This window comes from Cibotium barometz, chromosome 34 (genome assembly GCF_041138505.1).
Source record: "Cibotium barometz isolate CiBa-2024 chromosome 34, ASM4113850v1, whole genome shotgun sequence".
NCBI lineage: Eukaryota > Viridiplantae > Streptophyta > Polypodiopsida > Cyatheales > Cibotiaceae > Cibotium > Cibotium barometz.
Window position 1 is genome coordinate 20,651,258 of NC_141079.1, and position 27,775 is coordinate 20,679,032.

A 27,775-nucleotide genomic window follows, 5' to 3' on the forward strand; every position below is an offset into this window, starting at 1 on the left:
ATGCATGCTTCTTGTATAGATGCTTAATGTAGACTCTTGCATCTAGCTTTATGCAGGCTCTATGCATCTAGCTCTATGTAGTGTCTTGCATCTATGCAAGATCTTGCATCTAGCTCTATCCATGCATTAAGATTCTTGCATTAAGCTCTATGCATGCTTCTTGTATAAATGCTTAATGCCTTCTTGCATCTAGCTCTATGCATAGAGCTTAATGCATGCTTTTATGCATCTAGCTCTATGTATAGAGCTTAATGCATGCATGCTTCTTGCATCTAGCCCTATGCATAGAGCTTAATGCATGCTTCTATATGCATAGAGCTCTTGCATCTAGCTTTATGCATATAGCTCTATGCATAGAGCTTAATGCATGCATGCTTCTTGCATATATTCTTAATGCATCTAGCTCTATGCATGCATTAAGCTTCTTGCATTAAGATTTATGCATGCTTCTTGTATACATGCTTAATGCATCTAGCTCTATGCATACATTAAGCTATATTTATGCTTCTAACAAAATCTAACTTTACGTATGTGTGTAGGATCATGGCCGATACCCTGGGAGGTTATAACCTCTTGGACATGCCCAACACACCTCTATCATGCCTACACCATAGGCTCTTAGCCCAAAGTAGTTCTTTGAGTTCATCTCATACCCTTGAGCAGAGAGCCATGGCACAATAGTACTTTGGGAGGGGGTCTGGGCCCTCCAACCCATCCACACCGATCTCCATTCCCTCGCTTACACTTGCACGCACTCCTAGCCCCATCGCACTCGACTATGTGTAGATGTAATAGTGGTTGTGGTGGTTGTTTTGGGAGTGGTGGCACAAATGTAGTATCTCGTACACATCAGCACCCACCCATCTCCTTAGTTAGTACATCATGCACAGCTCTAGGGATCCTTACGCTCCTTGCATGGCATCCACAGAGAAAGTGTATCATGTGCGCAACGGAGTCATGCTCATGGATGACATAGGGAAGGAGATGAAAGGGTGCATTCGCTAGCTCTTAAAGATTAAATTTGTGCATGAAGTGATGAAGAAATGGGATGCCCTGGATAAAGATAAGAAAAACTTCATCATTGATCAAAGTAAGAGCGAGCGAGTACACTCCCGCAGGTGATGTAGTGCCCAATAAATGGATCAAGAGTGTCATGGTTAAAACCATGGCATCACATAGATCTAAGGAGCAGGATGCTGTGATGAGGGGGAAGCCAAAACCTACTTGGCTCGATGAGGAGGAGTGGCAAATGATCCAAGCCAAGAATAGAGACATGCCTGACAAGTACAACCAGCAGAGGGCAGCCACATGGGCTCAGATGGAGAGCATTTGCTCTTCACAGCTTGGTAGTGGAGGCTATGAGTCTTTTCGCTGCGAGTACTTTGTAAGTTTTTTTTACAAATCTCTTTCATTCGTTGTCTATGATGTGCATTGGTTGCATGCCCTAAACCCTGTGCTAGTTGGTTGATATGGTAGGCCATCCTCCATTTCTGTATGTAAGAGGAGAGATGGCTACAAGTTTGGCACGCAGGCACTGCTTGAGCAATTGGAGTTTGAGGGTACACCTATCAATTGGGGAGCTGCAACGAATGTGGTAAGCATCATACTACTACTTGCATACATCTACTCATTTGTATTGGCATATTTTCATTGAACACTAATTTCTTCTTATGTATGCATTGATATAGGGTTGTAGTGAAACTCATCCTGTTTCACAACTACCAATGTAACCAGGTGCTATAGGTACATCTGAAGTAGAATCTGATATAGATATAGCTCCTCCACATGCACCACCAATACCTCCCACTATTGCTCAAACGAGATAGGATGGAAGAGATGCACAGGAACATGCATTGCTTGTACTTTCTGTGAAGCAAAGCATTTTTTCTCATATTCAGTCATGTAAGACTTCAAAACACATGAATGATAGCTTCTCGACCAAGATCAAAGATTTTAATAATAAGGAGCAGCTTGCTAGTGTGGATGAGATATATCCAGATAGTACATTGGTGCCCACAGTTCTCAATGCATTGTCGGATTCTTATCAGAGTTTTGCCTCTACCCTTAGACTCATGATGAAGGGAAATCCAAATGCCCTTACATTTGATGAGCTAGTTTTAGTACTCTTACAAGAAGAGCAGTCTAGGCAAAACAGATCTAATATGTGAGTTGGTGACCAAGCTTTTGTTGCCAATCAGAAAGGCAAGCTTTTGTTGCCAATCAGAAAGGCAAAGGTAAAGCTTCTTCGCATGGTGGCTATAAGCCAAAATCAGAATCCTCAGGTAAGGATGCAGAGAAAGAAGGTGATAAGCTTAAAAAGAAGGGTAAGTGTCACTATTGTAGGAAACTAGGGCACTACATACATGAGTACAAGAAAAGGCTAGAGAAGAAGAAAAAGAAAGAATCGGGGCATGGCTGTGGTGGGACTGATGCATCTGCACCAAGTGCAGAGAAGAAGGAATCTGCAAGTTTTGCTCAAGATGATTGGGCATGGATTGTACATTGCAGTTATGACCCTTCTGTTCATGATGTATGCATGTCATCGGATGCTTGGTACTTTGACAGTGGTGCTAGTAATCACATTACTTCACAAAAAGGTTTGTTCTCATCTCTGGAATCTGTCCCAAGTACAGGAATGGTCACATGTACAAATGGTTCCTCATATCCTATCAAAGGAGTTGGTAGAGTTGTGCTCACTGCTACAAATGGGGGCGCATTTACTCTTTCAAAAGTTTTATATGTGCCAGGCATTAAGAAGAACTTGCTGTCAGTTTCAGCCTTAGCCTTGTCATGCGGCTTGACGATGAAATTTGTGGATGACAGATGTATAGTTCATGCGGCTTGTCATGCAGCTTGACGATGAAATTTATGGATCACAGATGTATAGTTCATGATAGAAATGATGGTTATTCTATCATTGCCTCAGGTACCTTGTTTCATGGCCTATATAAGATGGATGTATTTGAGAAGTTACAGCATGATGCTTGCTCAGTCTTTACGACTAGTGCTATGAGTGGTGCATAATTATGGCATGCACGATTTGGCCATCTGAATTATGGCAGTTTGTTACGCCTTCAAAGGCATGATATGGTGTCTGAGTTACCAACTCTTGAGACCCCTACTAGACATGTATGTGAGGGGTGTATTCTTGGTAAAATGCATCGGGTATCATTTCCAAAGGATGGATCTGTGAGAGCTGTTAAGAAATTATAGCTTATACATAGTGATGTATATGGTCCTATAAGGACACCATCTATTGGGGGATATCTCTACTTCGTCACTTTTATTGATATAGCTGTGAGAGCTGTTAAGAAATTATAGCTTATACATAGTGATGTATATGGTCCTATGAGAACACCATCTATTGGGGGATATCTCTACTTCAAAGGCATGATATGGTGTCTGAGTTGCCAACTCTTGAGACCCCTACTAGACATGTATGTGAGGGGTGTATTCTTGGTAAAATGCATCGGGTATCATTTCCAAAGGATGGATCTGTGAGAGCTGTTAAGAAATTATAGCTTATACATAGTGATGTATATGGTCCTATGAGGACACTATCTATTGGGGGATATCTCTACTTCGTCACTTTTATTGATATAGCTGTGAGAGCTGTTAAGAAATTATAGCTTATACATAGTGATATATATGGTCCTATGAGGATACCATCTATTGGGGGATATCTCTACTTCAAAGGTATGATATGGTGTCTGAGTTGCCAACTCTTGAGACCCCTACTAGACATGTATGTGAGGGGTGTAATCTTGGTAAAATGCATCGGGTATCATTTCCAAAGGATGGATCTGTGAGAGCTGTTAAGAAATTATAGGTTATATATAGTGATGTATATGGTCCTATGAGGACACCATCTATTGGGGGATATCTCTACTTCGTCACTTTTATTGATGATTACTCCAGATATAGCTGGGTGTATCCATTAAAGCAGAAGTCAGAGGTTTTTATGTGCTTTAAGCACTTCGTATCCATGCCTGAAAATGCATGTGAATGTAAAGTTGGCACCCTTCGTTTAGATCGAGGGGGGGGGAGTATATGTCCAAGGAATTTCATGCATATATGGCTGAAAAAGGCATATAAGGCATCTACTATGCAGGATGAGTATAACTCTATACTCAAGAATGACACCTGGTATTTGACAGATCTGCCTCATGGCAAGAAGGCCATTGGTACTAAGTGGGTTTACAAGTTAAAAACGCAAAGCAGATGGTAGCATTGATCGCTATAAGGCCAGACTTGTTGTAAAGGGATATAACAGCAAAAGGGAATTGATTATGATGAGACCTTTGCACCCACATCTCGTATGACTGCCATTAGGTGTCTCATTGCTTTGGTGGCACAACATGGGTGGAATGTACATCAATTGGACATTAAGACTGCATTCTTGAATGGTGATTTACATGAGGAGGTGTATGTATCACAGCTCCTGGTTTTGATGTGAAAGGGAAAGAGTCTAAAGTATGCAGGTTGAAAAAGGCTCTTTATGGCCTTAAGCAGGCTCCTAGAGCATGGTATGAGAAGATTCATGCATACTTGGTTGCAAATAATTTTTGCAACAGTCCAACACAGAGTACCCTCTATGTGAAGAGAAGTAAGGACACATTTTTGGTCATCGTTCTATACGTTGATGACATGCTGCTCATGAGACCCAATATAGATCTGATTTCAACCTTTAAGACTGATTTGCAGTCATCGTTTGAGATGTCAGATTTGGGGCCCTTGCGTTATTATTTGGGGATTCAGTTTATGCATCGCAATGATGGCATTGTTATGCTGCAGTCTAAAATTATACAGAAGCTATTAAAGAGGTTTAATCTTGAAGACTGTAAACATGTGGCTATATCTATGGAGACAGATACTCGACTTAGTCTTCAAGATGTATGAGACTCTTTTGATGCTAGTTTGTATCAGCAGGCTATTGGATCCCTTCTTTATGTATGCAACACGAGGCTAGATATACAGTATGCGGTCTCACAGTTGAGCAGATTTATGCATAGCCTAGGTATGAAGCATTGATAGGATGTCAAGTGGGTTTTTCGCTATTTGCAGGGCACTTAGTATTTTGGATTGTTTTATCCAAAGGGGGGTGAGTTACAGCTACATGCTTTTAGTGATTCAAATTGGGCTAGATGTTATGACACACAAGTGTCCTCTAGTGGGTTTTGCTTTCGCCTTGGTGATTCATGTATATCATGGCTCAGCAAGAAGTAGCCTACAGTGGCCACTTCCAGTTGTGAAGCTAAGTACAGGAGGGTAGCTTTTACAACTATAGTTGAGTGCGTGGCTCAGACGTCTTATGGCTAATTTGGGTGTTGGACAGTCATCTCTAGCACTACCGACAGCTAGAGCGCATTAGCAGTTGAACCCAGTGTTTCATGCTCACACTAAGCACATTGAGGTGCATTACCACTATGTCAAGGAAAGACTCTCTGTATAGCAGAGATCAGCTTGGTCTATGTGCCGACATATGACAACATGGCAGATTTATTCATGAAGGCTCTTCCTCGTGAAAAGTTCGAAGCTTTTCGTAAAGCTTTGGGCTTACTGCCTTTTCAGGATTGATCGGCCATACCCTATACATGTTCACATCATAACTCTAAGGGGGATTTGTAGCATTATATGGTAATGTGTGTGGACACACTTAGGATCGCCAAGGCATTTTTTTTCTCACTAGGAGGTTTTTTTCCCCCATGCGTATGTACACCCTCTTATCTACTCTTTTTGGGGTGTGTACTTATCTTTTGTATCTGGCACACATTTGTTCATACTATTCTAGTGAGTTTGTGTGCTCTCAAGCTTCTCTATCTTGTGTGTGTGCATTGTTGAAACCCTAACCCTAATTCCAACATATTTCACGTAAATTTATGGAACTATTTTGTTTTAAAAAATGTAAGCTTTGGTTTCGTTTTAAGAAATTTAAATATTGGGAATCATTAAGTAATGTGAGATCCCTGTTCCCACCGAGCAATACTGGCAGCAGAAGTAGCACTTCTCATGCGGAACAGGGGTCCCACATTCGGGGCCTCACCCACGGATATCCCGATAAGAGATTAATCCGTCGGTTGTTCCAAAACCGGACCCGAAAAAACTCCCTTTATCGGAAAGCACGGATGATTCCACCAGTAAAACTTTTTACTCTAACGTAGTTAAGATCATTTCTGATCAAGCTGATCCAATTGCATCTTCAAGATACTTGATCAGATCAAGAAAGAAACTTGCACTTGGATCATTGGGATCAACGCTTTTTTCCCCATTCAAGAGGCATAGCCGTTGATTCCTATCCATAGAACAATTACTATCCGGGATTTACTTTATCTATCGTAATAACAAAAGTTGAGTCGAGATTTACGGATCCATCAGTCCAGCCTAACCCCATCCAGTCCCATGGGTAAGCCAACCGCCCAACCACTGTAGTGATGGGATCCAGTTAAGAATTTGGTTAGGTTTTGTCCCGGGTACCAAGGAAAAGAGTTCCAAGGCCCCCTAGCCGGAAGTTCATGCAAAAATAAAACTAGTCACACCACTTACAAGGCCCCCTAGTCGGAAGTTCATGCAAAAATAAAACTAGTCACACCACTTACACACCCAATATGAAATTGCCTTTTCACAGATTCAACCAGTTTTAAAACAATCCTTTAATAAAACCATAGTATCACTGATCACCATCTTCCAATTTATCCGATTGATTCTTAATTTCCCATCATTCCTTCATCAGAGTATCTATGGCATCATTGGCAACTAGAACGCTCACCACCTGTCCACTCAGGGGCCGTTTCTATAGTTCCTAGCCCATAATACTCGGCAATATAATCACTTATCAAGATGGACTCTCGTTGAAGATCAGCAAGATCAACCAACAGATCCATATAAAAAGAGCCATGGACTCATCCGTTGAGGACCAGCAAGGTCAGTCAACCAGATCCATGCCCGATTTCAGAAAACAACTCTTACTCCTTGTTCCAATATCTTTCTCGACGCACGCGTGGGTATCTTGGGCGACCCAGTGCCCGAGCACTGTATGGTCAGCACCCTCTTATCACATCTTAACTCTTCTTATCACATCCTAACTTATCTCATATGCATCTTATCACATCTTATCACATCTCATACACCCCTTATCATATCCTAACTCTTCTTATCACATCCTAACTCATATCATATACATCTTATCACATCCTAACTCATCTTATCACATCCTAACTCATCTCATATACATCTTATCACATCCTAACTCATCTCATATACATCTTATCCCATCACATACACTTCTTATCTCATCCCATACACATCTTATCACATCTTAACTCATCCCATAAGTATTTTATCCCGTCACATACACTTCTTACCTCATCCCATACACATCTTAACTCATCTTTTATGCATACCTCTATGCAAGAATTTCAATTGTGAGTAACACTTTTACAATAAAATAATCTTTCTTTTTGTAATATTTTTATAATAAAATAATAATTTATTTTTTTTTTATTTCTATGCACGAAATTCAATATGATGAAAATAACATTTTTATAATAAAATAATTATTTTTTTAATAATATTTTTATAATAAAATAATAATTTATTTATTTTTTTCATTTCTATGCACGAAATTCAATATGATGAAAATAACATTTTTATAATAAAATAATATTTTTTATAATTTTATAATAAAATAATAAAATATTCATCTTTTATGCATACCTCTATGCATGAATTTCAATTATGCTAAAAGTAACACTTTTATAATGAAATATTTATCTTTTATGCATACCTCTATGCATGAAATTCAATTATGCTAAAAGTATTACTTTTATAATAAAATATTCATCTTTTATGCATACCTCTATTCATGAAATTCAATTATGTTAAAAGTAACACTTTTATAATAAAATATTTATCTTTTATGCATAATATAAAAATTCAATTTTTCCATGATTATTATGAAATTCTTTCAATTAATCTAGGATGATAATTCCTAGAATATGGTAGGAAATCCTCTTTTCATGCTTTGAATGAAATTATTTTATGTGTAAATTGCTATAAAATTTTACCATAGCTCCGCTACTATAGCTGATAAATCTCAATTATTTTTAAAAGATAAGGCTTATCTTAAGGAAATGATTAGAATGATCCCTAATTGAATCATTAACTCTTAATGGATTAAATCGAAAATAATCATAAACTAAAAGCATAGATAAAAAAACTATTAATTTGTTCTCAAGCATAGATTAATCTTGGATTAAGGAAAAGCTTTATGAAAAGCTTTATTATTTGGATTGAGAATGGGTCATGAGTATGACCATTTTTTAAGTGAGAGAGAGAAAAAAAACCATTAGAATTAAACATAAATAGAAATTTATATAATTCTTTACTATCATTAATCAATTAACTTCAATAGCATTCAAAAACCATACCAATTAAACTTCTCAAGCTTGAGAGGGGTTGAGAAGAGAGAAACATTGAGAAATTATAGAAAAGATCAAAATTCACCATACGTACCTTACAATTTGCTTGATTCTTTGTTCACGGTAGAGGCCCCCAACCAATCAATTGGTTTAGTATGTTGATGGAGCCACCAATGGGGATTGAAGAAAGAGAGAAGTGTCAAAAACTAGTGAATCATTAGAGAATTCACAGTTCTTGGCTTAGGTGGGGTAGAGTAACAATGCATAAGACACTATATTTTTCAACAAGGGGGAGGCTGCTATTTATAGGAAAAATTGAGCTCCTAACCAAACAAACTGTTTCTAGAATTTTCCAAGTCAGTTTGGTCACTTTTTGACCATTTTTAGGTCAGTTAAGCTAACTTTTTGGAACTAGACTTGAATGAGGAGAGAGGAGAGATGAAATATCTCAATTTTTATGAGTTTAAAACTCATTCAAGCATGTGAAATATGCACCTCCTTTAAAGAATTCCCCTTCCTTACATATGTGTCAAAATGGAATCATTATACCCAAAATATCTCATTTTTTTGATATTACTCATAGTTTTTTACTAATAAACCTTGTACATATTCAACCCTTCATCTTATGTGAGCATTTACTCATTTTTGGGTATCTTCTTTTACAAATTGGATTTATCTCCTCCCTACACATGGATTGATGCTATTGGCCCATAGGAACCTTAATTGGACCATAATCCAAAGATTTCTGAAAATCTAGACCTTTAGACTAAGGTTCTTTATACCTATTTCCAATTAATTCCAATTGCACATTGGAAAATTCTTTTTGAATTTTTGTTTCAAGGGAATTCATCTTAATTATATGAGATATTTTTCTATCCAAAAATATTCAAAATCTGAATATTCTCTCTCTAGAATATTTTCTCTCTCTATGCCAAAACAGGCAGAAACAAGATCTCTTATATTTCAGAAAAGGGAATTGATTACAGGGGAATATGCTGGACATCAAAAAGGGGGTTGGGGGAGGAATCTTACATTCTACCCTACTTAAAAAACGCAAGATGTCCTCATCTCGCAAACTGGGGTAATTTCGCAAGATGCACGAATATGAGACTTAGAGAAAAATTTTAATCAAGATTAACCACCAAGACAAATCTCAAAGAGAGCAAGATTCAAGATAAGAACAAGATTTAAACTTTATTCATTCTCGAAACATATACAGTAAAGATAGAAGAACTCTTTACACTTCCATAAGCCCGTCCATCATATGATCACAAAAGCAACACTCACAAGCTGCGCACGTATAAGGTAACTCATCTATGGGAATAATTCTGTTGGTTATTGCCGCACCTATCTCAGTGGTATGAGGTGATCTAACAAAAGGACCTCTGAGAGGCAAGCCAAAAACGGGGTAAAGGCATATCTTCTGATGAGGAAGAAAACACGCCAGTAAGAAGACCCGCTCAGAAAACCCAAGATGCCTTGATCTCATGACGCAGTAGTATCGGGGACCCAAACCCAAGGCTTCAATAACCATGGCCAAGCGGACATTGTTACGAAAGTGCTGCTGACCCCAGGGTGTTACCCTAGTTATGTCTTGATAGGTCCGCCATTTGGTCTGAGCTACAGAAGTTCCTAGGTGAGGAAAAAGTGAGCGCTCATACTGTTCTATAAAATCCTTAGTTATGTCTTGATAGGTCTGCCATTTGGTCTGAGCTACAGAAGTTCCTAGGTGAGGAAAAGGTTAGCGCTCATACTGTTCTATAAAATCCTTCTTCACAGACTCGCTTGCATCTTGAAGGTGAGAAATCATCATGGATAAAACTAATTCCTGTTGCCAAGCGATGAAGGAGATTAAGAAAGAAAGGAGATCGATGGGAGTAAGATTACTGTGAGCGACAAGTAAAAGTTACGACTTATATAAAGGAAGGAGCTAGCGTAACATAGAAGCCAACGGTAACTTGCCACTGAAGTTTTACCATCTTTCCATGATTTGGGTTTGGCACATTTTTCTATAGAAGGCATTAAGAACTTTGAGATGAGGAGATAAAAGAAGCTCGTAGGCTAAGTCACCTACTTTCATTGAATTCAGATATAAGGCTCACAATATCTGGGGGATAACTTCTTATACTCCCCAAGAGATAAAGAACTTCTTTTGGGCCGTACTCGAATGAAAACCAAAACCTTGGTATCCCAAAACACCGATTTTCACTTCTGAACTCATTGTTCTGAATCCTTAAAACAGGCATGACTCCTGAGAAGTATTCTAGGGAAAGGGTCTTCCTTTTTTAAACAGAATCTTTCTTTTATTTTAGAGAGGGAATAATTATAAGATCAGAAAGGGAGATTCTTACTCCTGTATACCTCGAAGGCTGGGGGAAGAATCTTACATTCTACCCCACTTGAAAAGTGCGAGATGTCCTCATCTCGCAAGGTAGAGGACAACTCTTTTTCTTAAGATCCAATTCATTATGGGGATCCTTATATTCTGGTCAACCCAATAGAATACGGGGATAATTATCCCTTAAATAGAACTCATCATTAAATAACAATTCATTCAAATTATATCATTTATATCTTTAACACCATAATGGTCCATTAGACCGAAAAATTTCCTTCTGAAGATTCCTCCACGGAAATTTCAGTTAAGCAAGTTCTCAATTTGCAATCCCTTAACTTGATCTACCGGTCAAGTGTTAACAGTAGCAATCTGACAGCACAATCTACTAATCTCATAGTGATTTGCTGAAATCATTATCATCATTCCAGTTATGAATATCATCACTGGGAGTCGTCCTATTCATCCTCATTGTGGTTTCGCTCAGGTTATTATATTTCAACTAATTTTCAGAAATCATCAATTTTCAATCAAAATTTTCAATCAGAATCCAATTCAATTCATCAATTCTCAAACACAATTAAAAATCATATCAATCACATTCAAAATCATCATCTGGATAGCATTAACGTTTATAATTTCAAGTCTTAGATTTACTCGTATATACTGTCAGTAAAGAGCTGCAGTATACTCTCAGTGTATACGGGTAGTCACAGCCCTTGGAATTATAAGGTAAATACCATCATATCTAGGCCTCAAGCAAGTCAGGGATTCTATATAATTGTGGTATTTCCATCTGAAGACCCAATTACCAAATTACGAATTTCAGTTTGAATATCAAATCATATCACACAATTACAAACTTTTTTTGTGCTTCTTAATAAATTTTTGACATATTTGGTTTCTCAGTTGATCTTTATTAGCCAAATGCTCTGATACCAACTGTGAGATTCCTGTTCCCACCGAGCAACGGATTCAGGATACTGGCAGCGGAAGTAGCACTTCTAAGTTCTCGCGCGGGACAGGGGTCCCACATTCGAGGCCTCACCCACGGATATCCGGATAAGAGACTAATCCGTCGGTTGTTCTAAAACCGAACCCGAAAAAACTTCCTTTATCGGAAAGCACGGATGATTCCACCAGGAAAATTTTTTACTCTAACGTAGTCAAGATCATTTCTGATCAAGCTGATCCAATTGCATCTTCAAGATACTTGATCAGATCAAGGAAGAAACTTGCACTTGGATCATTGGGATCAACGCTTTTTTCCCCATTCAAGAGGCACAGCCGTTGATTCCTATCCATAGAACAATTACTGTCCGGGATTTACTTTATCTATCGTAATAACAAAAGTTGAGTCGAGATTTACGGATCCATCAGTCCAGCCTAACCCCATCCAGTCCCATGGGTAAGCCAACCGCCCAACCACTGTAGTGATGGGATCCAGTTAAGAATTTGGTTAGGTTTTGTCAAGGCCCCCTAGCCGGAAGTTCATGCAAAAATAAAACTAGTCACACCACTTACACACCCAATATGAAATTGCCTTTTCACAGATTCAACCAGTTTTAAAACAATCCTTTAATAAAACCATAGTATCACTGATCACCATCTTCCAATTTATCCGGTTGATTCTTAATTTCCCATCATTCCTTCATCAGAGTATCTATGGCATCATTGGCAACTAGAACGCTCACCACCTGTCCACTCTCAGGGGCCGTTTCTATAGTTCCTAGCCCATAATACTCGGCAATATAATCACTTATCAAGATGGACTCTCGTTGAAGATTAGCAAGATCAACCAACAGATCCATATAAAAAGAGCCATGGACTCATCCGTTGAGGACCAGCAAGGTCAGTCAACTAGATCCATGCCCGGTTTCAGAAAACAACTCTTACTCCTTGTTCCAATATCTTTCTCGACGCACGCGTGGGTATCCTGGGCGACCCAGAGCCCGAGCACCGTATGGTCAGCACCCTCTAGGATCCTTCGCAGGTAACCTAGCGCTTCACTCATAGGCCGCTTCCTTGGCCCCTCATCCACCGTACCGGAAGCTCACCATTTTAATCGAACCGAGGCTGGTCAAGACCTCGGCCGACCTTGCTACGCGAAACATCCTCCATTGACTCTCCGTCAGCAGTTGTAACTTTATCAGTTAGGTCTCCATGACCTTAATCACAAGATGGTCAAAATGCTTTCCCAGCATTCTTGACATAAAACAGTCATTTACTAACAGCATTTACAAATAGTCACAAAATACAGTTTCTATATCGAATTCCGTCTTTCCACATTATCCCTCCTCAATCCACATTACTTATTCCACATTCCCTTCATATGTACTCATTCTCATCCATTCATTCATATCAACGACACATTATTTTCCATACACATTCACCTTCATTATTCTTCATGCACATCCATGCATACATCCATTTTCACATCCTTATTTATACATCCACATCCACATACATACATCCATACATACACATCCACATGCATACATCCACATCTACATGCATACATCCATACATCCACATACATACATCCATTTCCTCATTCCCATTCATATAACCCCATACGCCTTCTCATCTATTCTTTTTCATCACATCCATTCTCACCCTATCACAACCCATATTCATCTTATCTCATTACATACACTTCTTATCTCATCCCATACACATCTTATCACATCTTAACTCTTCTTATCACATCCTAACTTATCTCATATGTATCTTATCACATCTTATCACATCTCGTACACCCCTTATCATATCCTAACTCATCTTATCACATCCTAACTCATATCATATACATCTTATCACATCCTAACTCATCTTATCACATCCTAACTCATCTCATATACATCTTATCACATCCTAACTCATCTTATCACATCCTAACTCATCTCATATACATCTTATCCCATCACATACACTTCTTATCTCATCCCATACACATCTTATCACATCTTAACTCATCCCATAAGTATTTTATCCCGTCAGACACTTCTTACCTCATCCCATACACATCTTAACTCATCTTTTATGCATACCTCTATGCAAGAATTTCAATTGTGATAAAAGTAACACTTTTACAATAAAATAATCTTTTTTTTGGTAATATTTTTATAATAAAATAATAATTTTATTTTTTTAATTTCTATGCACGAAATGCAATATGATGAAAATAACATTTTTATAATAAAATAATCATTTTTTTAATAATACTTTTATAATAAAATAATAATTTATTTTTTTTATCTATATGCACGAAATTCAATATGATGAAAATAACATTTTTATAATAAAATAATCATTTTTTTTCTTTATAATTTTATAATAAAATAATAAAATATTCATCTTTTATGCATACCTCTATGCATGAAATTCAATTATGCTAAAAGTAACACTTTTATAATAAAATATTTATCTTTTATGCATACCTCTATGCATGAAATTCAATTATGCTAAAAGTAATACTTTTATAATAAAATATTCATCTTTTATGCATACCTCTATTCATGAAATTCAATTATGTTAAAAGTAACACTTTTATAATAAAATATTTATCTTTTATGCATAATATAAAAAATTTAATTTTTCCATGATTATTATGAAATTCTTTCAATTAATCTAGGATGATAATTTCTAGAATATGGTAGGAAATCCTCTTTTCATGCTTTGAATGAAATTATTTTATGTGTAAATTTTTATAAAATTTTACCATAGCTCCGCTACTATAACTGATAAATCTCAATTATTTTTAAAAGATAAGGCTTATCTTAAGGAAATGATTAGAATGATCCCTAATTGGATCATTAACCCTTAATGGATTAAATAAAAAATAATCATAAACTAAAAGCATAGATAAAAAAAACTATTAATTTGTTCTCAAGCATAGATTAATCTTGGATTAAGAAAAAGCTTTATGAAAAGCTTCATTATTTGGATTGAGAATGGGTCATGAGTATGACCATTTCTTAAGTGAGAGAGAGAAAAAAAACCATTAGAATTAAACATAAATAGAAATTTATGTAATTCTTTACTATCATTAATCAATTAACTTCAATAGCATTCAAAAATCATACCAATTAAACTTCTCAAGCTTGAGAGGGGTTGAGAAGAGAGAAACATTGAGAAATTATAGAAAAGATCAAAATTCACCATACTTACCTTACAATTTGCTTGATTCTTTGTTCACGGTAGAGGCCCCCAACCAATCAATTGGTTTAGTATGTTGATGGAGCCACCAATGGGGATTGAAGAAAGAGAGAAGTGTCAAAAACTAGTGAATCATTAAAGAATTCATAGTTCTTGGCTTAGGTGGGGTAGAGTAACAATGCATAAGACACTATATTTTTCAACAAGGGGGAGGCTGCTATTTATAGGAAAAATTGAGCTCCTAACCAAACAAACTGATTCTAGAATTTTCCAAGTTAGTTTGGTCACTTTTTGACCATTTTTAGGTCAGTTAAGCTAACTTATTGGAACTAGACTTGAATGAGGAGAGAGGAGAGATGAAATATCTCAATTTTTATGAGTTTAAAACTCATTCAAGCATGTGAAATATGCACCTCCTTTAAAGAATTCCCCTTCCTTACATATGTGTCAAAATGGAATCATTATACCCAAAATATCTCATTTTTTTTATATTACTCATAGTTTTTCACTAATAAACCTTGTACATATTCAACTCTTCATCTTATGTGAGCATTTACTCATTTTTGGGTATCTTCTTTTACAAATTGGATTTATCTCCTCCCTACACATGGATTGATGCTATTGGCCCATAGGAACCTTAATTGGACCATAATCCAAAGATTTCTGAAAATCTAGACCTTTAGACTAAGGTTCTTTATACCTATTTCCAATTAATTCCAATTGCACATTGGAAAATTCTTTTTGAATTTCTGTTTCAGGGAAATTCATCTTAATTATATGAGATATTTTTCTATCCAAAAATATTCAAAATCTGAATATTCTCTCTCTAGAATATTTTCTCTCTCTATGCCAAAACAAGCAGAAACAAGATCTCTTATATTTCAGAAAAGGGAATTGATTACAGGGGAATATGCTGGACATCAAAAAGGGGGTTGGGGGAGGAATCTTACAAGTAAGGTAAAGTAAAGGTTTTTGATACGATACAAAGCATTAGTCCTTCAATATAAATGTGAACTTTGGAAAAGGTGGTGAAGCCATCATACTCAATCAACTATGAAGAGAATACTTAAATCTAAAGACTTTGTGCTAAAAGATTTTCTATGTTTTGACCATGTTTCTAAGAAAGAAAGCATTAATTTGTACCTCACCCCTTCACCAAGCATCAATTTCTACCTCACCTCTTTCTAAGAAAGAAAGCATCAGTTTATACTTCACCCGTTCACCAAGCTTGGAGCTTGAGGATTTTGGCTTGGAAATTGGTAGCCCCCAATAGACCCAACTTGTAACATAACTCTACTTTCACATGCAAATAGAGGGACATGGCATCGTGTGCAACCTTAACTTTTCATTTTCCCACCTTAGCAATATAACAAGGGTAGGAAGGGAAATGGGAAAGGGATGGCCATGCCAATTGCACCAATTGCAATTGAAAGATCTCGATCAAAGCCAATTGATGCATGTTTATATTTCTAAGCTAATGATAAAATATGATGAGAATGGTGACCTACTTCAATACAATGAGAATGGTGACCTACTTCAATACTTGGAATTGTTGAATCAACTTTATAAAGCATTTGGAAGAGTGATGATTAAACAAAGACCATTTCCTTTGGCCTTTTTCTTAAAGGCAAGGATGGGCATTGGTTTGGTTTAAATCACTTATCTTGGTTCAAAAAGTTAATTTATAGATCTTAATATCCACCCTCAAAAGTGGAGAAATATGGAGCTCAAATAAATAGATATATAACCTCAATTAAGAAAAGTGGAGAAATACGGAGCTCAATTAAATAGATATATAACCTCAATTAAGAAGAACCTTCCAAACCTTCTTTAAAATCATCCACCTCAAAAGGGGTGAATCTAGAGAACAAAGGTTTCCTAGTTAGTGAGATGAGCATTGATAAGCTTGCAGATAGCTTGCTGAATATATTGGGTCAACACAACATGAAAACTATGAGATTACTATGGTCACTGGCATTTATACCCTAGATGCAACTTGGTATGGTACCAAAATCACACTACCATAGAATGTCTATAGTTAAGACAATGGTATAAAAATCTTGACATGTAGATGCTATAAAATTCATGACATATCATGTCCTAATGCTATAATTAAAGAAATCCCCAAGTGTGGAATCAAAGATTCTCAAAGCTTTTGCCTCATGCTCCCTCCACTAAGATAACCATTAGTGCCAATAGATTTCCTAGCCCAAAATAGGGTAAGGAACTTTTACCAGGGGCATTATTATAACCACTGCTTAATAGGTTAGTGGTTAACTGTAGATTAAGGAACTTTTACTCTAGGAGCATTGTTATAACCACTTCTTTATAGGTTAACAATTAACATGATTTCTCGTGCTTAACCTGAGGCGTTTTTCCATCTTATCCATGTGTAGCAGAAACCCATCTTTTGTATGTTGTTGCTGGACTTTATAAAGCGGCCTTACCTTGAGCTTATAGTTGAATGGGGAAGTGACAAACTTCATGTACAAAGTTGCTTAAGACTAGAACTAGTGTCAATGGACTATTTTTAGTTTTATCAGGCCTTGTATAAAAGCTAGTTATTTGTATATAAGTTAATTTTGACATTAAGAAATGGACAACGAGAGAGGTGTGACCACATGGCCTCGTTGTCTCTCCTACTCAAAGTTTTTGGGCTGGATATATACACACACACACATAGAGAGAGAGAGAGAGAGAGAGAGAGAGAGAGAGAGAGAGGGCTATATATTGGATGAGGGTACTCTGAGCTACACTTGTGGTTCGGAGTAATTAGTGAGGGAAAGCTAGTAGATCACATGTACTCTGAGAATCTATACACTTGTGGTTCGGAGTAAAAAGCTAGTACATCACATGGCGGCTATGTGGCCATTTGTATAGTAATTTTGGTAATATATCTTCTATTACAAAGAGAGAGAGAGAGAGAGAGAGAGAGATGCATATGCCACAAAGAAAGAGAAAGAGAGATTTACAATGAGCATGCACATTACAATACATGTGTTGGGATTTTAAATTAGCGTTAGAATTCACTTCGTGCCCAAATGAGCACGCAAACACATGGATTTATTCATACCTTGATTGAATAGGGAGTCATTTGCAATGACAAGAAACGTTAGCTGGAAACATGGTCAACTAACGGAAAAAGTATCCCGAAACAAACGAGGCGGAGAGCGAACGCCGACCCCTGACCATTGTCCTGCCACCGTAGGACTAAAAGATTGACCATTACAGTACATGTGTTGGAATTTTAAATTATAAAAGATTTGACCAAAATATCTCCACAACAAAAATTAAGATTAAAAAACCCTACACAAGGATAAGGTCAAATACGGCCTCCTAAAAAGCGTGTTGGTGACTTAAAACATTGAAGTCGTGTAAAATTCGATTCGCCTCAATTAATTATTATTACTCTTCTCACACCAAGGTTAAACCTTAGGACAACTCCTCACCAATTCTGCAATCGCCACCACGAGACATCTCTCAATCCGTTGCCAGAACGAACGAAGACCCCCCTCACTCTCTCTCTCTCTCTCTCTCTCACACACATCGGAGCATTGCTCTGGGTGTGTGGACATGGCGTCCTATTACATGCTGCGTCCAGTTTACACCTCACATCTACTCTATCCATCACCGTCCTCCCAAGACAGGACTTGCTGTTGGGGCCTGCTCAGAAGGAACACGAGGCATCTATCCTCTTTGCGGTGCACGAGGGATCGGGGTCTCTGGGCCAACTTTTCTTTCCGTTTGGGAAAGCTTGCCGCTTCTTCTACCAGCTGCGCCGCTTCTTCTACTAGCTCTATGGTGGTGGTGGTGGCGTATGAGAACTATCCTGGGCGCGTTGACACCGCTGTGGACGCCGGCACAAAGGTAAGCGACCCACAGTTCTTCCCAGACATTTTAGATACACGGTACCGCTCAAATGGAAGCACCGCCCCGCCCTCCCTGCCGTACTCCAATGGCTCCGCTTGCAATGGCCCTGGTCCGTCCGACCTTGACTTCGAAATTTATGCCTCCAACTCCATGGAAGGCTTTGAACCCCCTCCCCCTCCACGTATCCCCTTTGGTGGCCCCTTTGAAGATTACTATGGTGAGATTGTTGGTGAAGACTACATCCCTAAACAGGAAAAGCCTACCAGCAGCTTGCTGCAGTTCCTGGACACTCTCAATGCCAAGAGGGCTGAAGATGAGGCTAACGCTGAGAAAACCCCCCAAAAGCCTCTCTTTTCTCAGAGCAGGCCTGTGCGATCTGCTAGAGAAAATAGGCCTCTTTTTCCTGATAACAGACCCTTGTTCTCCCAATCTCAGCATGTGGAACAGTCAGCCATCACACAGCCAGCTGCTGAAAAAAAGCCTTTGCTTCCCCAGACTGACCCAGTGCAAGGAGCTGCTGGGGACACTAGCAGCAGTACCCCTTTGTTACCTGATGCCAGCAGCAGGCCTTTCATTCCTCAAGGCATGCCCATTGATGTAACCCCATCTTTTCCTCAAACCCGGCCCTCCGAAGTAAGTAATGAGCAGAGTGCTAGAAGTGTGGAGTGCTTAGAGGAACAAACGACTCCCTTCTCATCAACGATCAGCACAGTAGAACAGACCTCGAGCAGTAGCAGGCCATTGTTTAATCAAACCAGGACAGTGGAAGACTCCCACGATCCTTTGTCCCCCACAGCAAGGACCACAGATGAGATCACGGACAGTGACACACCTTTGTCTCCCCAAACTAGGGTGATAGAACAGCCAAGGGGAAGCAGTATGCATTATCCACCTCAAACCAGGAACCTGGAAGAAATCAAAGACAGTAGTAGGCCCTTTTCCACTCTAACCGGGCTCACTGAAGAACTAAGGGACAACAACATGCCTTTATCTCCTCAGTCAAGGACAGCCATAGAAACCATGAGCAGCATGCCTTTATCTCCTCAGTCAAGGACAGCCATAGAAACCATGAGCAGCAGGCCTTTGTCTCCCTCAACAAGGTCATTTGAAGACACCAGGGACACTAACAGATCTTTGTTCTCTCAAACCAGGTCTGCAGAGGAGATCAAGGACAGCTCTAGGCCGTTAAGTCCACAAACAAGGGATGAGGAAGAAGTCAGGGAAAGCAGCTGGCCCTTGACTTCTCAGAACAGGCCTATGGATGAAACCAGGAACAGTAGTAGGCCTTCATTTTCTCAAACCAGGCCAGTTGAGGAAATTAGAGACAGCAGGAGGCCATTTGAAGATTTTAAAGACAGCAGGCCTTTGGTCTCCAAAAGTCCCCCATTTGAAGAAACGAGGGATGTCAGGCCATTGATTCCACAAACGAGGCATGTGGAAGAAACCAGGCCATTGGCACCCCAGACGAGGTCTGTGGAAGAAAGAAGGGACAGCAGTCAGTCTATTTCCTCTCAAGCTAGATCTTTAGAAGGGACCAGTGGGGGTAGTAGCAGGTCACTGTTCCCGCAAACCAGGCCAGTTGAAACAACCAGTGACAGCAGGACTTCATTTGAACAAACTAGGCCAGTTGAAGAAATGCTGGACAGCAGCAGCAGGCCCTTGTTTTCTCAATCTCGGCCTCTGGAAGAAATTAGGGACAGCAACAGACCCTCGTTTCCTCAATTCAGGCCTATGGATACAAATAGGGACGATAGCCGATCTTTGTCTCCACAAACCAGGCCTGCTGAAAGGACAGTGGACAATAAGCCATTGTTTTCTGGAAATGGAGAAACCTTAGGGCAGAATGCATGGACGGGTGAGACATCTGATTTGCGTGTTGACCAGGTGAATGGAGTGATGGCTGCCAAGCCGGAAAGCCCAATTCTTTCCAGTCCTGCCACTGTCATGAAAGCCCCGGGTAGCTCTGGGGATGCGGTGCCAAAGTCTCAGTTTTACGAGCCAAGGGAAGGGGATATCATCTTAGGTGTAGTTACTTTTGCTAATGATCAGGAATTGGATCTAGAAATTGGGGCTGAGCTGCCTGCACTGATGTCTCTGAGGGACTTCCAAGCATATCCTCAGATTGTTGACAACATCTTTTTTAAAATTCCTCCAACTGATGGCAGCAGTCCAACAATTGAAGACTTTGTTGTGCCCCATGGGAGAAGTTTGCTGGTGGAAGACAAAGCTGTTAATGATGGTTCTTATTGTGATGAAATGGTTGACATAGGTACCATAGTCATTGCTGAAGTCCAGGGCAGAGCCCTGACAGATGGCAGAGCTGTTCTTTCGTGCAGATTACCAGCTCAAAAACTTGCATGGCATCGCATTGAGCAGGTTTGCTATCTTGCTATACATTTGTAGAGTGCTGTACAATTCTTGTGCTTTTAGTTAGTGGTCTGTTTGTAATACGTACTAATGGTCGGGATGATAGATGCTTGGCTTGGTGGAAGTTTTCGTTGCCATTCAATGCTTGTACATTGCATTAGAATTTGGCATGTAATGCTTGCATTGCCTTGTTCAGACTGCCCTTTGGTTAATAAGGGTTTTGGTGTATATGTTCATAGTAGGGATATGTTACAACCCCATGGATCTCCTAAACACAAAACACAACTGATTAGTACAAATCCCCTAAGAGGGGTGCAGGCTAGCTTACCTCCCAACCATAGGTTCTATGCTTTGAACCACCCTTGAGACAGGGGCTAAGGTACGACTCCATAGATCCACAATCTACCCCATAGAGGCCTTTGGCATGCCGATCTATGCTCTACCATATATGTGGCCGGAGTCTTGGTCGAACTTTGCCCAATAGTGAGCTTATGACAATAATAACCCATGTTTCACTCACATAGTGCCCACTATTGCTATAAATAACCATCATGTTATAAATAGCGAGTACACATGGATTTATTAATAATAACCTTAGCCACTCATATTAGCATGCTTTCTCATGATCCCAGGGCTTCCCTAACCCTACTGGATTAGGCCACTAATCTCCAGAGCTTCCCTAACCTTAGCCATTTGTATTAGACTGCTTTCTCTTGATCCTAGGGACCCTACCTGTAACACGCGGAAGCTCTGGGAGTCTTCTTTCAGCCCTAAACACTCTTGGCAACATGCTGATGCAAAACGCAGGTATAGAGAGAGAGTAGAGAGAGAGAGATGTGCTGGAAATTTAGTATATTTCATATAGTACAAAAAGGGTACTCTAGTTCTACAGCGAGAGGTTGCCTTATAAAAGGTGAACATCACCAAAATCTAGCCTAATACTTGATCCACTCCATAGGGGAGAGAATGATTCTAATAATGAGCACTCTTCCTTTTATAGTAGTCTTGGACACTTTGGTGTACTGGCCGACTGCTGGTCTGCCAGTCTTATATGCTTTAAATGCCCCTTTTCAGCGCTGCCCGACTGGTGGTCTTCTTCGATCCTTAGTCGCCACTGCCACCTTGTCCTCTGGAGCGCCTGCAGCCGCCTTGCCCCCTCTGGTACAGCGGACAACACCAAGTCATGTAGCCGACAGGGTTTTTCCCCTTGCTCATCATGTGCCAGCTCTTGTCTTCCTCTGGTTCGGCCGACCAGTGCTTGTTCGGCCGACCCCATGTCCTTAGTCTTTTGATTAATACATTGGCTTTTTCACTTTTAACATTTTTCTATTAAAGTGAATATTTCTATTCTACTTATCCTTTATTTCATGCCAACGTCTGGTACAAATGATGATGCACACTTACTATTAAGAAATTACTCCATATCCTAGTGTAGCAACGAGGCTCAAAATTAAGTTTGAGCCTAATACAAATGATGATGCACACTCACTATTAAGAAATTACACTTACTCCATATCCTAGTGTAGCGGTGAGGCTCAAAATTAAGTTTGAGCTGTACCTCCACTTATGTCCAACCTTGGGGATGTCTTCTAACACAAGGCACAATCTCAAGTTGAGCGATCTTTACTTTGCCCTTGTAAGTGAGGCTCAAACTCAAGTTTGACCCTTATGTGAAAGTCTTGGCATGTAATATGGTTCCTAATTCATTATGGTACATCACTCAATGTTGAGTAATCTAAGTTTGGATACAAAGTATATGTGTAGATATAAAAATGACTAGTATTATCCTTGGTGTATTATTTAAATCCTAAAAGTAATAGCATTTTATTTTAATCTTACAAATAAGCAACCAAACCAAGGAACCAACCAGTTTCCCATATAGAAGTGTATGTGCAATTGGATCGGATCCAAAAGAGGAGAGTTTGATGTCGAGATCCATGGGGGAAGTGATGGGCTTACAATCTGTCATCCTGAAAGCCTCTAGTAGCTCTATAACATACCGCTGTTGAGAAATGGATATGCCATCTGAGCACTGAAAAATCTCCAATCCACCAAGAAAGAAGTGAAGCAACCCAAGATCTGTCATCTCAAATTCCTTATTGAGGGCAACCTTTGTCTGAGCAATGTTGAGGTTGAGGACTTGTCTTATGTTCCAAATTAACAATAACGGTGACTGAATTCAGGGAAAGGCAAGTTGATCCTTGAGTATTAAATTAAGTGGAAAGATAGGACAAAGGAGGACTCGACTTGGGAGACAGTTGCTAGTTTACAACATAGGTTTCCAGTTTTCTTTCTTAGACAAATTTTGTTTCCAAGAATGAAAATGTCTAAGGAGAGGAAGTGTGTACCTAGTGCTAATCCTCGAGATTAGTGGCCTAATCCGGTAGTGTCATGTGCATGATCAATGCCATGTACCTTCTCAAGTGCTGATCCAGAGGAGGCAGCCAAATAAAGACTATGAACCAACTAGGAGCACAAGAGGACAAAGGTGGATTCAGAGCAAGGCCTAGAGGAGCTTCATGACCATGCGTTAGGAGCCAGGACATGGGGTCGGCCGAACCAGCATTGGTCGGCTGAACCAGAGGAAGGCAAGAGCCGGCGCATGATGAGCAAGGGGAAAAACCCTGTCGGCTACATGACTTGGTGTTGTCGGCTGTACCAGAGGGGGCAAGGTGGCTACAGGCGTTCCAGAGGACAAGGCGGCAGTAGCGACTAAGGATCGAAGAAGACCACCAGTCGGGCAGCAGCGCTGAAAAGGGGCATTTAAAGCATATAATACTGGCCGACCAGTAGTCGGCCAGTACACCAAAGTGTCAAAGGAAGAGTGTGCTCATTATTAGAATCATTCTCTCCCCTATGGAGTGGAACTTGATTGTGCATTTGTGGTGGGAAATCTCAGTGCTTTCATGTAGGCACCTTTGGATGTTCGTTGGCAGGTAGCACTCTGTGTGTTGCAGTACTTGAAAGGTACCAAGGATTTTGGCATTTGGTTACCTTGGCAAGACTAGCCAAAGAAGGCTCTGTGGTCTCCCAAGTCAATGGTCTCTACAATAGATTCTTCTCTACAGGTCATGGATTTTAGCCAAAGAAAATCATCCACCAAAGTTGGACCCACTTAACTATCTAGAATAATAATCAGTTAGATATTGTGTACCAGATGGGACACCAATGTATATGTCTCCAAGGTGTGTGTCTCCATCTGCACAATGAGGTAAGGGTTTGGTGGAGTAGGATAGCAAACCAAGCTTCCCCATTGATGCTTGAGAGGTGAAAGAAGGTGCCATAGTAAACAAGTGCTCCCATCGTGACCTTCCCCATTGATGCAGGTGCCATAGTAAACAAGTGCTCCTGTTGTGACCACAATTGCCGAACCCAAGTGCCTATCTTATTCTCAAAATTGATCCTTATGTTGCTACGTCATAATGAAGTACATGCTGATTTTGGAAACCACAAAAAAGCTAGAGGAACAAACACACTTTACGCGTGAAAATCTGAAAATAGCAGCGGGGAAAAATTACCCTTGTTCCCGTGTACAAGAGGGGGGTTGCAAAATTTGCCTCCTAGCACTTTTGTCCCATGCTTGAACAAAGGAGTCAAGCTCTAGCTTAAAAAAGAAAAAAGAAAAAAGAAAAAACGTCCATGTTGCTTTTTTCTATAAAAAAATAGGCACTTCCCTTCTAGAACCCCAAAAGTGGCAAAACCTGCTCTATTTAGAAGTTTTTTCTAAAAAAATAGCACGCATGCCTTTGGTTTTAGAAACTGCATCAAAAATAGCAACTTGTGCTTTCTTATCCTTGGCGGTGTGTTCTAACAGCTCTCTACAGTCCACGTACCCATGTACATGTGCACACTTGACTCTTTGCTTGCCGCCTTTGTAACATGCGGAAGCTTCGTGGTCGAATTGGTAACTAGAATTCAGCAATCATTCATGACGAATATAACACACAAAACTGTAGAAGATGTGTAGAGAATAGAGAGAGAGAGAGAGAGAGAGAGAGAGAGAGAGAGAGGGAGAAGAGGACACAGTATTGGGTCCCAAATACCCTCTGTAGGGCCCCTACCACGAATGGTGTATTTGCTTTATTAGAATGATGTAAATCTGAAAATAAAGACTGAATCTTGACCTGCAATCTTCACCTTGGTTGGAGCACTCCCCTTGGCTGTCCTGGCCCTTGGAACGCGGCAACCCTTTGTGAATACTGAGATGATCCTACTGAATTCTTGGCTAGGCTTTTATACCCTCTCAGGTTGCTGGTCGGCCAGCTCTACTGGAGTCGGCCTGATGAAAAAGCTCACGACCAGCACAAGATAGCATTAAATGCTGAAAAAAACCATCGTTTTCACAGTGTCTTAAGGCTGTCCAGCCTGCGTATGCCCTGGCTGGGTGTCCAGGCTGCTGGCAACCAATCGCAATAGGTGTGGTGCTGCCCCACACACAACCGATTGTCTGGGCCCTGTCGGCCGTCTGGCCAAGGCCCCTAGGGCTGGCCAACAGCCTGCCCAGCCCATGCTAGGGCTGGTGGGCACAGCATGGGGCCCTCCTGGCCCCTTGGGGTGGCTATAAGCTGCCCCATGCCCATAGCAAGATCCTTAGGCTCTGCTCTAGGGTAGCCCTAGCCCTATAGGTTGGCCCCTTCTCTACATGCAAACCTACATGCATCTACAGACGTCTGGCATCCAGTTGCAAACTAGATACACAGATCGTTTGACATCATTCCAGAGGGAGACTGGCATTGCTTATGTGCAGGACAATGCACACCTGAGCTTGGACGCGTAGAGTGGATCCGTGGCTGACTCGTCCCGACTGGGCTCACATGGGACCAATTTCCACTCCAGGTCCTGCACCTTCTTGTTCAGATATGTCTACGTGGCATCCAAGCACGGGATGCACGTGACATCGCTTAATTTGACGAAAGCTGCATAGCCTCTAAATAGTCCGTCAATAAAGTTGGATAGCCTTCAAAGATCTCTTTGTCAAGCCATAGGTCCCTCAAGTCTTGAAACTTTGTGAGGAACTGTCTTTGTCTTCAGCTGGAGCCATGCTTGAAGCGGTGCAAAAGGATCTGTTCTTGAACCATTACTTCAGCCTCATCAACTATCCGTGGTTCTGCTTCGTCTTTCAATTCTAAAGGGATTGGACTTGCATATGGTTTTAGCCAACTGACATGGAACACATCATGCATAGTCTAGCTCGGAGGTAGCTTCAACTTCATTGAAACGTCGTTAATCTTTCTCTGGATAGGAAAAGCTCCGAAGCTCTTGAACGATAACTTTGGGTATCGCTTGTCCACATGTTTCAATCTTTACTTCATTATCCGAAGATAAACCCAATCTCCTTCCGAGAACTTCACATCCCTTCGGTCTTTGTCAGCCTGTCGAGTGTAGGCCTCTTGCGCTTTAGCCAACTTTTCCTTCATCGACTCCAAAATCTCGTGGTAAGACTCTGTCATTCTGTTTGCTTAGGGTACTGAAGACAAGGTTCTGGTCAATAGCGACTAGAATGGTCTTCCAAACGCTGCCTCATATGGATTCCTGCCAATAGCTGAAGAAAAGGAATCATTCAAAACAACTTGAACGAAAGGCAAATACGATTTCCACTTACATTGCTGATCGCGGACATGACACTTCAGCACATCAAAGGCCAACTGGTTGTAGATTTATGTCTGGCCATCAGTCTGTGGGTGAAATGCATTGGAAAAATTCAATTTAGTACCAAATTTATCAAACAATGCTCTCCAAAAATGTCTGGTAAACTTGGCATCTTGGTCTGACACTATGGTCGTAGGGATCCTGCCAATTGAGTACCAATGCCAAATGAACAAATGGGCAACATCTTTGGTGGTCACATTGGCCTAGCATAACAAATTTGCTAAATCTATCGACAATAGTCAAGCACTGAGTATTACGCTTACCTGGACTGGGAGGCAGGTTCATAATAAAGTCCATCGATATATCTTTGAAAGGTCCTTTGGGAATTGGTGATGGTTGTAGCGATCCTATCTTCTTTCCACGAGGAGCTTTCACTTTCTGACAAACGTCACACTGTTGCACATGTGCAGAGAAATCTTGCCTCATTCTTGGCCAATAATATTGCCTTTCTAACTTCTCCGGAGTCGAATTCATGCCCCGTACCAGCAAGGTTGAGTCTAGCAGTCTAAATCAAGGTCACGGTTCCCTTCTTGCTCAAAGCATCGGCCACTGGGTTAGCCTTTCCTGGAAGGTACTTGATCATGGGCGTCATGGAGAAGGGCTGTCTTGTACCGACTTCATGACACACTGTCGGCCTTTGTAGAAAAGCCAACCATCGTGTATCAAAAAGTGACATGGTCCCTGTGGCATCCAATGCTTGTTCCCAGTGTGTGCCGAATTCCTCAGAATCCGCGTGCATGTGCTTCATGTCATCTAGTCCCGTGCCAGCAAGGTTGAGTCTAGTCGTCTGAATCAAAGTCACGGTTCCCTTCCTGCTCAAAGCATTGGCCACTGGGTTGGCCTTTCTGGAAGGTACACGATCATACAACCAAATTGCTGGAAGATCCGGCTCTAGCGGTGCCGACGGTCACTCCATTGTGCACTTGGCATCGTCTAGATCTAGCGTAATGTCACGTGCATCCCGCACTTGGATGCCACG

At 40.2% G+C, this 27,775-nt stretch overlaps 1 protein-coding gene across 2 annotated transcripts in view; it reads left to right on the forward strand.

Annotated features, from left to right (window-relative positions):
• Window positions 1-18,298: 18,298 nt before the first annotated feature.
• LOC147618775 (uncharacterized) overlaps window positions 18,299-27,775 on the forward strand; it is a 38,925-nt gene continuing 29,448 nt past the window's right edge. The window contains exon 1 of one of the 2 annotated variants that reach the window (XM_086773816.1): window positions 18,299-21,156. In XM_086773816.1, the coding sequence (XP_086629942.1) occupies window positions 18,484-21,156 (2,673 nt within the window). In that variant the 5' untranslated portion in view covers window positions 18,299-18,483. The remainder of the gene's footprint in view (window positions 21,157-27,775) is intronic. The other variant, XR_015261960.1, reaches the window with a different exon arrangement.